General features: G+C 41.0%; 1 protein-coding gene across 2 annotated transcripts in view; it reads right to left on the bottom strand.

The window, feature by feature from the left end:
• Positions 1 to 9152, bottom strand: part of PRKD1 (protein kinase D1) — a 329628-nt gene extending 320476 nt beyond the window's left edge. For both annotated transcript variants that reach the window (XM_032856215.1, XM_032856216.1), the window contains exon 1: positions 8640 to 9152. In XM_032856215.1, coding sequence (XP_032712106.1) covers positions 8640 to 8903 — 264 coding nt within the window. In that variant the 5' untranslated portion in view covers positions 8904 to 9152. The remainder of the gene's footprint in view (positions 1 to 8639) is intronic.
• Positions 9153 to 13781: the final 4629 nt, after the last annotated feature.

The raw sequence follows: 13781 nt of genomic DNA, 5'->3' as shown, positions 1-13781 counted from the left end.
GACACTTTAAAAATCTTTATTAACACTTTAGTTAATTGTTGGTTTAATCTTAACTAATGATTCCTGGAAAATATTTTGCTTCTTAAGAAAATCTGAAATTTACATCAATATAAATCAAGCTGAATAAGTTTCCAGCAAAAAATTTTTACTTTAAATAAGTCAAATTAAAACATTTATGAAAAACAGACAAAAAGCAAACTGATTTAATGGTATATGGATTTCACATTTGAATAGATTGTTGTCTTATTTGATATGCAAATATTTTTTTGTCTATGACATATCTTAGCAAATCAGGCTTTGATTATATTCAGATTCTTATCTCATTGTTAATGAAAAAGGAAAGAGGTTCAGATCTTTACTTCACATATTTAATACTCTTTTAACTGGATCTTAACTGTATTATTATTTTTTTTTAAAGATTTTATTTATTTATTTGACAGAGAGATCACAAGTAGGCAGAGAGGCAGGCAGGAGAGAGAGAGGGAAGCAGGTTCCCCGCCCAGCAGAAAGCCCGATGTGGGGCTCCATCCCAGGACCCTGGGATCATTACCTGAGCCGAAGACAGAGGCTTTAACCCACTGAGCCACCCAGGCGCCCCTAACTGTATTATTTTTGAAACAGAACTTGTATACTGAAGCAAACTTCAATTGCTCGAAGTATGGCATTTCTCCAACAACTGAACAAACAAAAGGTACATACAATTTTTTTTTTACCAAAATAAGTTAGAAAAGTTTCCTGCTTATAAAAATTATATTTCTTTTACTAATAAGACAATGTACTATTCTACAGACCTTAGATTATCAATAATACAATTTGTTAGGTGCATTGATACCTTTTGCTCAAAATTTTCATTGTCACATTCATATTTTTCATTTATTTGATGATACATATGTGAAAAAAAGTGGCTGCTGACAATTAGGGAGAGTAGAAATCAGATTTTTTTTCAAATTATGCCTAAATACAAGCAATAAATTCAACAAATTCCTCATCCATCAGTGGCTTAGTCAGACTAAAGCCAATGAACCAGTGAAGGGTACATATTTTTCCCCCTTTCACCAAAATAAGTGGAACAAAATTCCTTAATGATTGCATATTTAAAAATCTAATCTTCGTATTTGCCAACATTGCTAAGCTGCTGTATCAACTGTTTAGCTTTAGCCAAATAAAACCTTTTTTGCAACTTTGGAAGAAACTTCTACACAGGAAACTATAAATTTTGACAGGCAAAATTGTGTCTTAATATGTGGTACTTTTACACCAATTCTTACCTTTCTATCTAAAATATGTGATATTCCATAACAGCTACAGTGGTCAGGTAATCAAAAGCTTTGTTTATTTAATTATCTCTTTTCTGTGTGAGACTAGAAAGAGAGAGTAAGAGACAGCAAAATGTGGGTTTCTCAGCTGCCAAGTAGCTTCAAGTGGTGCTGTCATTATTGGTTTTTAATGGTACAAAAATACTTGGTTGACAGTATCAAAGAAATTCCTGGGGGAAACTTCACATATTCTTGCAGATGGAAAAAAATTGTGAATACATGTGAACAAAATAACCATTTTCTCTGTATCTAATTTCTATCAACACAGAAAAATTGAGGCACTTTTATCTTGTTCTTTTGTGTTCTAACATATGCCAACATTAAGAAAAGTTTTAAAAAACCAAATTCTCATTTTCAAAGCCTCTCTAGAATAATGCTGAGGAAATTAAAAGTTAAGCACAATCTTTAAAAAGACCCCCCCACACACACCTCTTTATTTAACCTCTATTTCCACATTTGGGCTTAGATCTTTCAGATGAATCAAGGTGACTCTAGAAGGTCAAAGGTCAAAAATATTAGTTATGTCCAACTCAGAAAAGCAAAGGAAACAAATATAAAAATAAAACAAAGAACGCTCATGTTATGATCAACTCCTAACAAATGCATTTTACCCACCTCCACTCTAAATCTGGGTCAAGCCCTGCTATCTGGATCATACTAGTTTCTTGGTATAGCTTGAGCTTATTCAGTGATTCCAGTCTAAATCACATACACACATTTCATGTAATTATCTCTTCTACTCTTCTTTAAAAGATGGATGGATACTTATTGATTGTGGTTGTTTAAAGGTTTCATAATGGGGAATGGACTTCAATAAGATGTAAGTGGTAATTAGTGAAAAGATCTGAAATAGATTTGTGATTGGCTCAGCGAACTGCTAACTCAGTTTTTTCCCAGTAAAACTGCCTCTCATCCCAATATCACACTTCGGTATGTGTGTGAACAACTATGTTATATGAGCTATTCATCAGATGTAAGAACTTAGCAAACAACCCCTAGATGCTAGTATAATAGCAAAATATGATCTCCCAAAGTCATTTCCAAGTGCCTTCCTCTTCATACCAAGGGTAGATTTGGAAAGGAACTTTTGATTTCGGTCTTCAGGACCAGATCTGAAAATCATTATGTTACCAAATACTGTATCCTTATCTATTTTATTTCTCTTTTTTATCAAATGAAGAATCATTGAAATTACACTTGCAACTGAAAAAGAATTAAATCAACTTCTTGTCAAAACTAATAAAATGTAATGAAGATGTGCTGTACTTTTATCAGCATATGTGTCTTACATCTAGCAATAATCAAATTACTTCTTGAGGAAATCTTGAGAGGTTGAATTTGAGAAGCAGTTTCAAACACCAACTCCTAAGATTTGCCCTGTTATAGAAGGCAGAGAAAACATGTTATCTAGGCCATAGAGTCATACTGTTTTTTAATACCACAACTTTATTCATATGTCGATATAAGAATAAAATAATAAAGTACACATTTCTTTTGCTAACAATACAGCATACTAGTTCATAAAGCCCTGGAATATCAATAATCCTATTTATTATATATCTATTTGCCAAGCACTATACTTAATCCTTCATATATACGTGTGTGTGTGTGTTTGTGTGTGTGTGTGTGTATATATACATATATATATATAAAATCCATAATACTCAAAGTAATCTTAGATAAGTCAAAACTATATATTCATAGGCTTACAAATTTGCTTACACTGTCCAGTAAGGTCATTAAAAGTCATTCATGCATAAACTGGTAAAGATTTATATACAATCACCTCACCAAAAACAAAAACAAAAAAAGAGTAATAACAATTGTTAAATAAAGTTCTAAATTTCCCTTAATAGCTGTGATAGGAGTCTGCTGATACAGACCAACACGATTATCAAGTATGGGGCAAATTTTCAGACTTTACTAATAATTTTCCAGCCCCACACCTACCCTTCAACTCCCACTCCCACATACACATACACTATAGATTTTACAGAAAATTCTTTCAAACTTATCTCAGTCCCAGATCTAAGACCCAAATTAATATCTATATTTGTCAAAAGAGCCAATCATCTAATTCTTCGCATATTTTCTAGAATATTCTAGAGAATTCTCCTTGTGGGGTGCCTGGCTGGCTCAGTCAGAAGAACATAGGACTCTTGATCTTGGGGTTATGAGTTGAGCCTCATGTTGGGATAGAGATTACTTAAATATTTTTTTTAAAAGAATATTCTTTTTATGAAAATTATTAAATAGCATATAGCTATAAGAAAATGTTTTCTGGGGTGCCTGGGTGGTTCAGTGGTTAAGTGTCTGCCTTGGGCTCAGATTATGATCCCAGGGTCCTGCGATTGAGTGGCCCCTCTCCCCCCACCGACATCAGGCTCCCTGCTCCGGGGTAAGACTGCTTCTCCCTCTCCCACTCCCCCTGCTTCTGTTCCCTCTCTCTGTCTGTCAAATAAATAAATAAAATCTTAAAAAAAAAAAAAAAAGAAAGAAAAGGTTTTCAGTTCTGCATATTGATAGAAAATACAAAGCAAAGTTTCTCTTTGGATTATGAGCGATACATGAGGCTCCACTTTTTGCAACATAAAAAACAATACTTCAGCACCTGGAGGCTATACATGACAAAGTAGGCTTTTATAAAAATATGTTCCAAAACACACTTATATACTTTAATAACAAACCACTATGTAAATATGTAAATTTTGCATATATATAGTACATGAGCTTTACATATATATCAAAATATATTCCTACTATACTAAGCTTAAAATCATAATTATAAACATACAGTATTGAATTACATTAAGAAATCACTTAATGAGAGGTGCTTGGGTGGCTCAGAGGGTTAATCCTCCACCTTTTGTTCAGGTCATGATCTTAGGCTCCTGGGATTGAGCCCCACATGGGGCTCTTTGCTCGGCAGGGAGTCTGCTCCCCCCCCGCCACTCTCTGCCTGCCTCTCTGCCTACTTGTGATCTCTCTCTCTGTGTCAAATAAATTAAAAAAAAAATCTTTAAGGAAATCATTTAAAGAAATGACTTCTGTATTGTTGTATAGAATGATACTACAACTGTTAAGAGAACAATTTTACAATTCAGAAAGTAAAACAATTACTAGCATAGCAAAGCTGCTCTCAAACCAAGGCACTAACCTTTATTATTCCTTTAGTGAGTTATCTTCTATAAAATCTCACTCTTTAGTTTCTCCGGTCAGATACATGACTGTGTAAACTGAAACTATACGCCAGAGTCTAACTGATGCTACTACTTCATTTTAATAAATTCAAAAGGGAAATATGAGTCATCTTTCTAATAAGATAACAACCAAAATGAATGGACAGATAGTCATATTAATTGCATCTCACATCCCTAAATTAATATTGCTTGTTTAAAAAAAGTGTGTGTGTGCATGTGTATGTGTAGAGAAACAAAGATAGATAATGCACTATGAAATTAAACTAATTCCTCCTTTGGAATACTGTTCCTTGCCTCAAAACAATTCCTTCTTCCTATATATTCAAGGTTCTTTTGATAATGAAAAGTAACAGTGTTTCAAACGGAAGTCAATTACTGTTTTGTTTTTTTAAGATTTTATTTTTATTTATTTGCCAGAGATCACAAGCAGGCAGAGAGGCAGGCAGAGAGAGAGGAGAAAACAGGCTCCCCTCGGAGCAGAGAGCCTGATGTGGGACTCGATCCCAGGACCCTGGGATCATGACCTGAGCTGAAGGCAAAGGCTTTAACCCACTGAGCCACCCAGGTGTCCCTACTGTTATTTTTTTTTACCTTCCAGAAAACAATCATGTATACTAACAGAATGCATGTCTTTATACACAACCAGCCTTCAAGGTTATATGCCTGCAAAGTAAAGAAATAAGCATAAGTAAACCTTTAGGCTAATACTTCCAAAAAAGAAGGTATAACATATTGTATATCTAAACATTGTTACATACAGAAGAGCAGGACTAGATTTTTGACCCAAACTAAAAGATAAAAGAAATAATTCTTTAGTCATATAATTCAGTACATACTTGGAGTATATTTATCTTAAAATACTGAATTACCATTAAAATTTTTCAAGTACAATCAAATGTCTGCCACTTTCCAAACCTACACAATCAAAGACAAACTATACTCTAAATTCTAAATAACAACAGTAATAACTTGAAAATGAGTTTCTCAGGGACAGGATCTCTCTTATTCAGCCCTATACACCTCAGTTGCACGCCCCACAAATACTGCCGAAATAAACTGAACTGTCAGCTAATACTTCCAAAGATTTAATTAAGCTAGTCTGATCTCTTTCAGTATGAGTACTTAGGGAATCCTCAAATCCTATGAAACTCCTTTTCAAAAAGTTAATGAAACAATGAAAGTAGAGAGCTCAGAAAATCAGGAGAACCTTCTGCTGTAAGCTCAACATGACCCATGTCTACATGATAAATTGTAAGTGACTTCAAACTCAGTTCTCACCTAAAACATTCATTTCCCTCCCTCTCTCTTTTTCGCTCCTATCATGGTTGGTATCTTCAGCCAATATTTAAGAGAACCTGAAATAAGGGACAAAGGATCTCCTCCCATTTCCTTAATTCAGCACTGACCCTATCTGCCATTCCCCTTGTCACAAAGCAGAGAGATCTCCGCTGTCCTGTGATGGATATTCAGCCCTCTTAGTCTTGTTTCTGCCTCAGGTGATAATGTATCTCAAGAGAGATGATAGAAGACAGATGGAAGTTTTTCTGTCCAGACTCACCAATGCATATTTATTTACAGTATTCTGTATATAAAAAACCCTCAAATCCATACCTCTAAATGGAACTCTTTGCCATAACCTTTAAAAAAAAAAGTACAAGGGAGTTTTTACCATGGCTAATCCAAGCCATTAAACTTCTCAAACTCTTCTTTCAGAAAACAGAAGAACTATAAGAGGAAATACAAAAGGAAGAGGGTCCCCTTATAAATCAGCCACCAAGGCTGATGAGTTTCCCTTTCCAGTACCTTTCCAGGTCTCTCCCCAGAGTGTTGACTCAGGTCCCAAGTAACTCATGACTAAACCTCAGTTTTCTTTCTACCATAACATTGTTAGCATTCTAAAACATCTTCCACACAGCAAATCCATCTTTCAGATGTCCTTGGTTTGATATCTCTATGTGGAAGATTACTGAGGCTTCTAATAATTTGAGTTCACTTTAATTTTAAGGCCTTTTCACAATTGTACTTTCTCTAAATACCCTAGTCACTACCCTCAGGCCCGCTGTAGTCTGTAGGTGCTTGGAGCTCTCTCCCTTCGCACTCATATTATATTGTTCCCTCCATATAACCCCCCTCTTGGTAGCTACTGACACTACTGGAGTTCACTCTCCATTTAAAATCCCAATCCCCAAACCTCTTAAACCATTAATGTTTCTCTCCATCCTAAACTCCATGAAGGGTGTGTGTGTGTTTTAAAGCTGGTCGAAAATAGTCTGACCATATTAATCTGACTCAATCTGAATATTCCTTGTGACTCTATCACTTGTTTTAAATTTAGGTAAATTAGTGCCTGGGTGGCTTAGTGGGTTAAAGCCTCTGCCTTCAGCTCAGGTGGTGATCCCAGAGTCCTGGGATAGAGCCCCACATCTGGCTCTCTTCTTCTCGGGGAGCCTGCTTCCCCTTCTCTCTCTCTCTGCCTGCCTCTCTGCCTACTTGTGATCTCTGCCTGTCAAATAAATAAAGGAAATCTTAAAAAAAAAAATTAAATTTAGGTAAATTAAAATTCTATAAAATTGCATTGGCTTTTTGAGAAATTTTATTACATTGTTTTTATGCTTATCCAGTAATGCTCTTAAATCAACTGGTTTGTACTCTAATGGAGACTGCTGTAGACTACACCTTCCACTAAGGAAAGGCTTTCAGTGCCTAGAGAATTCTCCTGTTCATCTGCAACAAATATTCCATAATATTGATGAGAAGGCACGTGACACGACTTGTACTAGAATTAGAATTTGTCATTCACATGGAAGTTGAAAGATTGAGTCATACGCAATATAAAATGTCACTACATTCAATAACCAAAAATTCTTGACACTCATTGTTGTCTTAGTCTAGCCTTCAGAACTTTTACAAACTTCCTAGATTACTGTTTTTTTTTTTCCTTCCTGAGGCTTTTTCCTAACATCCCTGTGCCTGATGCCACAATTAACAACACTTGGATTTAGCAAACTCTGTTCCAAATACTTTAAAGAAAACAGTCATGATTATTCAAGTGACCTTTATAAGGCAAGTACTAGCCAGTCCTCCACGGTTGAAATTCAGCACCTTTAAAGACTCCTGTCCCCACTCCCTAAACCCTGCCTGTTTATACTGAGAAGACTGGCGCCAGGGCCCCCTCTCCTTCACACTCTTATCACCCCTTTCCCATGCAGCATCACTCCGATGGCTACAGAAACAACCTGAAATTCAGAATTGCACTATAAACAGTGGTGGGCAGGGTGGGTCTCCTCCCTGGGTGGCCTGGCCCAGAATAATGGCCCTTTTTCCAAGCTGCCTTTGTGACTGCTGTCCAGAGTCCCAAAGCCTCAAACTTAAGGGCACAGACAGCCTTGGGGTGCCCCTGGGAGTACCCCCACCTTTTATATGTCTGTGCCTCCACTTCAATGCCCCACTATCAGTATCTCGGGGTTGAAAAATTCCCTTTCACGTTCACACAAAGGTAGGACTAAAAAACTACCACGGAGGTGAGTAGTTGCGTTCTGATCAGTTGTTTTCACAGCTGGCTGAGTCAATCATCCCCTCTTAAAAGCTTATTTGACAGGTGAGAAATTCCTCATCTCTAGATCATTCCCGCAACTCCTTAGCATCAGTGTGAGCTGGGAGAGGGGCCTGAAGAGGAAGGGAGTGGTGCTGAAATCGTGTTGAGCGAGTCCCGGGGGAGGCGGGGCGGGGGGGGGAAACCTCTCGTACGGGAAGGAGGAATCTGGCGCCAGGAACGTGCCGGTCCGGGGTCCAGCGGGAAGAGTTGGGGGAACCGGGAAGTCTTAAGGGGAGGGAGAGGCGCTAAAAGAAATGGGCAAGCGACATACCTGGAAAAGTCCCGAGAGGGATGGAAATGGGTGAGGAGGATGCGGACTGCAGAGAAATCGGGAATGCAAGAAGATGGGGCAAGGGGAGAACCAGACAACAGGGAATGCAGTGCCTCAGATGAAGGCGTCCAACCCTGGCCGGTGCCAGACCCTTCCAGAGCGCCGGCGAGGCTGGCTCCCGGCCGAGCCCCCAGAGCCGGAAAGTTGGCGCGGCGAGGGGCGACCGGACAGGCAGCGCCCCCTTTACGGCGCCTTACCTTCTGGTCGACGATGGAGCAAGCCATCTCGCGGACGTGCGCCAGGCTGTAGTCCCCGGACGAGTCCTGCAGCAGCAGCACCGGCTCGCGGCTCAGGCCGATCTGCAGATGGAACGAGATGCCCCCGGCCGGGGCCGCGACGGAAGCCAAGAACGGCGCGGGCCCCGGCCCCGACCCCGGGACCAGCGCGGCGGCGGCCGCCGCTGCCGCCGCCGCCACTGGCAGCAGCGGGCTGGGCGGCCGCAGGACCGGAGGGGCGCTCATCGCTCCGCGGGGCGCACCAAGGGCCGCGGGGCCGGGCAGCCGAGGGCGGGGGCCGGCGGAGCGGCAGCCGAAAAGTTTTGCTGCCGCGGAGCCGGGAGCTTCTTTCTCCAAGAGCCGAGGCGGAAAATAAAAACTTTCCGGAAAAGTCCCCGCGCGGGGGGAGGGCGAGAGGATGAGGATCGGGAGGGGAGTGGGGGGAGGGAAAATGGCTGAGGCGGGAGGGCTGCGCCGCCGGGAGCGCGGGCGCCGCACGGGGGAGGCGCTGCCGCCGCCGTGGAGCAGCCGCCGCGGCGCGCTCCGAGGGACGGGGCGGCGGGTCAGCGCAGCCCGGGCGCCGGGCGCCGGACGGGGGCGGGGAAGGGGGCGCGAGGGGCGGGGAAGGGGAGCTTGGAGGCGGGCACTGCGGAGACACCACCCGGCGGGCGCCGGAGCCGCAAGAGCCGCGGCCGCGCGGCCGCAGTAGCCGCAGGTTGCCGGGTCGCCGCCCCCTCCGCCCTGGGCTCCCGGGGCCTGAGCCTCCCCGAGCCGGGGCAGGACTGAACGGCGGGGCTTGAGGCCGTCTCCGCGGGCGTGGTCCATCCCTCTCCGTCCGGACTCCGATGTCCGCTGGCCGGGTTGCCCGGCCGCAGACGGAGGGGACAGGGCGCATCTCCTCCGACCCACTTCCTAGCGCCGCCAGTTTCCAAGTCCCCAGTCCCCGCCACCAGTTCCAAATGCCCGAGGACAACGCACTTCTACCCGTGAGGTGACCTGTGATGGACGGAAGAACGCCGAGCCCTGTGGTTTTCCGTGGGTCTTACCTTCGAGGCTTCGAAGGAGGATGAAAATAGAGGGTCCTCGGAAATCCAGTTACATCCCGCCTCCTTCTGGGAGCCCTTGGGTTTCTTGCCAAAGAGGGTAGGAAGCCTGTCCACGGAAATGTATTTAAACCTGTCCCTACCTTTTTGTCTCTGACACACCCAGATACCCAACTCCACCTACTCCACCGCAGCTCCCAAAGGCACCAGACTTACACAAGTGGCTGAATTCGGGAGATGGTCTCTTGAAAGAACAGACATTGTCTGCATAAAGACAGGAGGAAGGTCTGATGTGGCCTCTTTCCCTTTACCTTATTCTCTATCCGACACCTTTACTTCTGCAGCCTCACAAACCCTGGTTTCTTTCCTCTCCCATCATTCTAAAGTCTGCTCTGTAAGACTGGTACTCCCAGCCTCACCCAGCGCCACCAGCACCACCATCAAGGTTGTGCACTATCTTCTCCAATTCCGGTAGTTGTTTTTTGTTGCTTTTGCTGTTTTGACAGGGGTGGGGATATGGGTACTTTCTAATCTGTGGAGACGAATTCTAATCCTATCCTCTCCCCAGGATGGGCTTCAGGTGTGTGACTGTGCAGGTGCTTACGGCCCTGACCTCAGAAGGGCCCTGCTGGGTGTAAAGCCCTGACACAATGCTTTGCTGTCTGTCACCATCTTGGAATGTTTAATAATTTTTCCTTTTGCAGTGGGCTGGGCAAATTATGTAGCCCATTCCTCCAGTCCTTCCCCTTACACTGCACAAGAGCGCATACCACGTACCCAAGCAAGCCAGTATGTATGTTGTCTCTTGTATTCAGTTGCATTTTATTCTATTTTGTTCTATGTATTTATGTATGTATGTAGGTGTTGATGTCTGCTTGTGACCCAGGACATCAAAAGTTAGTTTCCTGTTAGAGCCCTGTTCTCAGGGTTAGCAAGGGAGCCTTGAACGTCTCCAGTGACACTATGTCATTCGTTGCTCTAGAAGAGATTTAAATTTACTCTCTCTGATCTGATGGTGTGATAAGCTCTAGCTGAATGCACTGGCATTTTCCAGGCTTACTTACTCATGCAGTAGTTCTCTCCATCCATGGTACAGTATAGTTTTCCTGATATGTCAGATCCAGGTAAAGTAGGAGATCAGTGGGTTTATTCTAGACACAATGTTGTTATGAATTCTCTGGGAAGCTTTTTTTTTAATATATATCAGAAAACGTGTTTCATTTTCTTTTAACATTTGGATAAGGTAGTCCCACAATTTTCTGTTGCCAGAAAAAAAGTTTGCTGGTCGGTTTACAAGGTACTTACAAAAAAAGTTAGTTTAGCTAAAGACATTCGTGTTTAATAGATAATGCAACAAAGTACTGAGGCCTTCCCTGTGTCAGGCATGATATGGGCACCAGGTATACAGCTGTGAAGACAGACTAGGGCCCCACCATAACAAATCACATTTAAAAAAGAAAGAAAAAAAAAAAAAGACACAGCAACTAAGATTCTTTCTGATCATCATAATTGCAATGAACAAAAATAATGCAATAGTAATAAGAATGACTTGTGGGGAGGATAGTAGAGAAAGGAACACTGTTTTGAACTAGGGATAAGGGAAGGTTTCACTGACTTTACACGTGAGCCAAAACCTAGATAATTGAAAAGGGCCAGCCTTAAGAAGATCTGGGTTAATTACACTCGAGGCATGGGGACCAGTTAGCATAAAGTGTAACAAAGGAATGTACTTGAGGTTTTCAAGGCACAAGAAAAGGGAAGAATATATAAAATGAGGTCAGATAGCTGGCAGAAGCCAGATCACAAAGAGTCTTGAAAACCATAGTAAAGAGTTTTTATTCTGCAGCACTGCCAAACCACTGGAAGGTTTTTTAAACCGGAGAGTAAGATTTAATTAGCATTTTTAAAATCACACTCTAGCTACTATGTATAAGAGAAAAGAATCAAAGCAGAGACACCAGGTAGGAGACTTGCTGTTGTGCAGCCTAGAGACGTTTGTGGTTTGGACAACTACAGTTGTAGTAGAGATATTAAGAAACAGAAAGATGCAGGCTCTATTTGGGGGCAGAACTAAAGGTCTTGCTGATGAAAGAGGTTTATAGGGAGAGAGAGAAGAGGGGAGTTATGACAGACTCATGAGTTTCTTAGCAATTAGCTTATTGGTGGTGCTGATGATTGAAACAGAAAAGATAGGGAAGAAGCAAGTTTTGAGAGAAATAAGATTTCTTCTTTGACCATGTGGAGTTTGGGATGCCACCAGATAGTCAACCTGCAAATAACATCTACAACTGAACAGTTGAGCCCAGAGTTCAAGAAAGAGAATAGGGCCAAAAATTTGGAAATCATCAGGGTGGAGAGGTTAGATGAGAAATCTAGAGAGAAAGGGCTTCGGGCATTCATCAGTTACATACAACTTACAGGCACTTAGATGTCCAACTTAGGGAGAAAGTAAGCTATGTAAATAACTGCTTCTTGTATTCTGGTTTCTCAATAGTCTGAAAGATTCTTGTAGGGTACTGGAAATCATTGAGAAGGAAACAGGGGCAGGGGAGAAAATTCTAAGGAAGCCTTGAAGAATTAAGATTACTCTCAAGAAGTTGATTAATTACTAAATGGAAAAGAATGAATAAGGAGAAAGTACTTATTTTCTTGAAAGTACTTGAGAAAGAAGAAGAAAACTCAAACCAGGGGAGGTCCCTATAAGAAGCAGAAAATTCCCGTTGAGTTGGTTATTACAATTTCAGTGGCAGGCACCTGAGATCTGACCGTTTGCCAACGACTACCCACTTTTGCTGAATGACAAGAGAATGAGTGATAGATAATACCTGAAAGAAACCTGATGTGTATCTCCAGTGACTTCAAAATTATACATAGAACACATGAAAGGTTTTAGAGAATTCAGTGGTTTTAATGCCTTCTGGATGTTTGAACTTTGAAAAAGAGGATATAGAAAGTGAATAGCTGTTTATACAAGTTATATTCATGAAATTGGATTTCTTTTTTTTTAATTGTGGATATCTTAGAAAGGAGGTTCAATACCCTAATGAAGACTCCATGTAAAAGTGATTTGAGTGTGCAAAAGCATATGAAGGTACTTAAAACAATTTCCAAAGATAAATGCTAACTAATGCTGTAGGATAGTCTCTAAAAGAGTTCTGAATATTGAAATAATTTTTAAAATAACTGAATAAATTTCATTTTTTGTTATAGCTTATAAATTAAATTAACATTTAAATTCTCAATGTAAATTAGCAGCGTAAAGGCACTGAGAAGTCCTACAAGGTTTATTTCACTTAAGCCAATACTTTCTAGACATTCTTCACCTCAGAATCCCTCCTCGCTTGTTGCTATTATTGTTGTTTTTACCACATAGCATATCCTAACATTTCACATAGCTAGAGTTCCACAGAACACACTTCGGGAAACAGAGTACTATACAACAAATGCAAAAGAATTTAGCTTAAAAGTTGAAGGTAAAAAAAATTGCTCAGATAATTAAAAGCAGATACTTTAAAGAAGAGCATGAATGGTAAAAACAGATGCATAATATTGGGATGTCCACTAGTTCATAATTAATAATCAGAAAGAGGATAAAGAATAATCTGATTTGAGGGCGCCTGGGTGGCTCAGTTGGTTAAGCATCTTCCTTCTGCTCAGGTCATGATCCCAGGGTCTTGGGATTCAGTCCTCTGTCTGGCTCCTTCCTCAGCACAGTGGGGAGTCTGCTCCTTCCCCTTTTCCCCACTCATGCTCCTTACTCTCTTTTGCTCTCTCTTTCTCAAATAAATTAATAAAATCTTAAAAAAAAATGATTTGAACAGAAGTCAGTCTGGAAGCACTGTATGCTTTGTTCAGATGAAATGGACAACAGAGAAAGAAAAGTGAGTAGAAAAGATATGCAATTCTATAGCTGAAAACATCCTATCCTCTAGAACAACCATTTTACAGCCCAAAAAACTAAGGGTCAGAGAAATTATATACCAATGTGGAAATGAGAAATTGGAAAGAGGAAGTATGGTCCCGGGATGTCCTTCTTTTTATATAATTGAACACTGGAAATTGTAAGCATGAGGATAAAGAT

Source organism: Lontra canadensis, unplaced genomic scaffold (assembly GCF_010015895.1).
Source record: "Lontra canadensis isolate GAN:19392208 unplaced genomic scaffold, GSC_riverotter_1.0 scaffold12, whole genome shotgun sequence".
NCBI classification, from domain to species: Eukaryota; Metazoa; Chordata; class Mammalia; order Carnivora; family Mustelidae; genus Lontra; species Lontra canadensis.
Note: the sequence above shows the minus strand (reverse complement) of the source record. Positions and strands in the feature narration are given on the sequence as shown.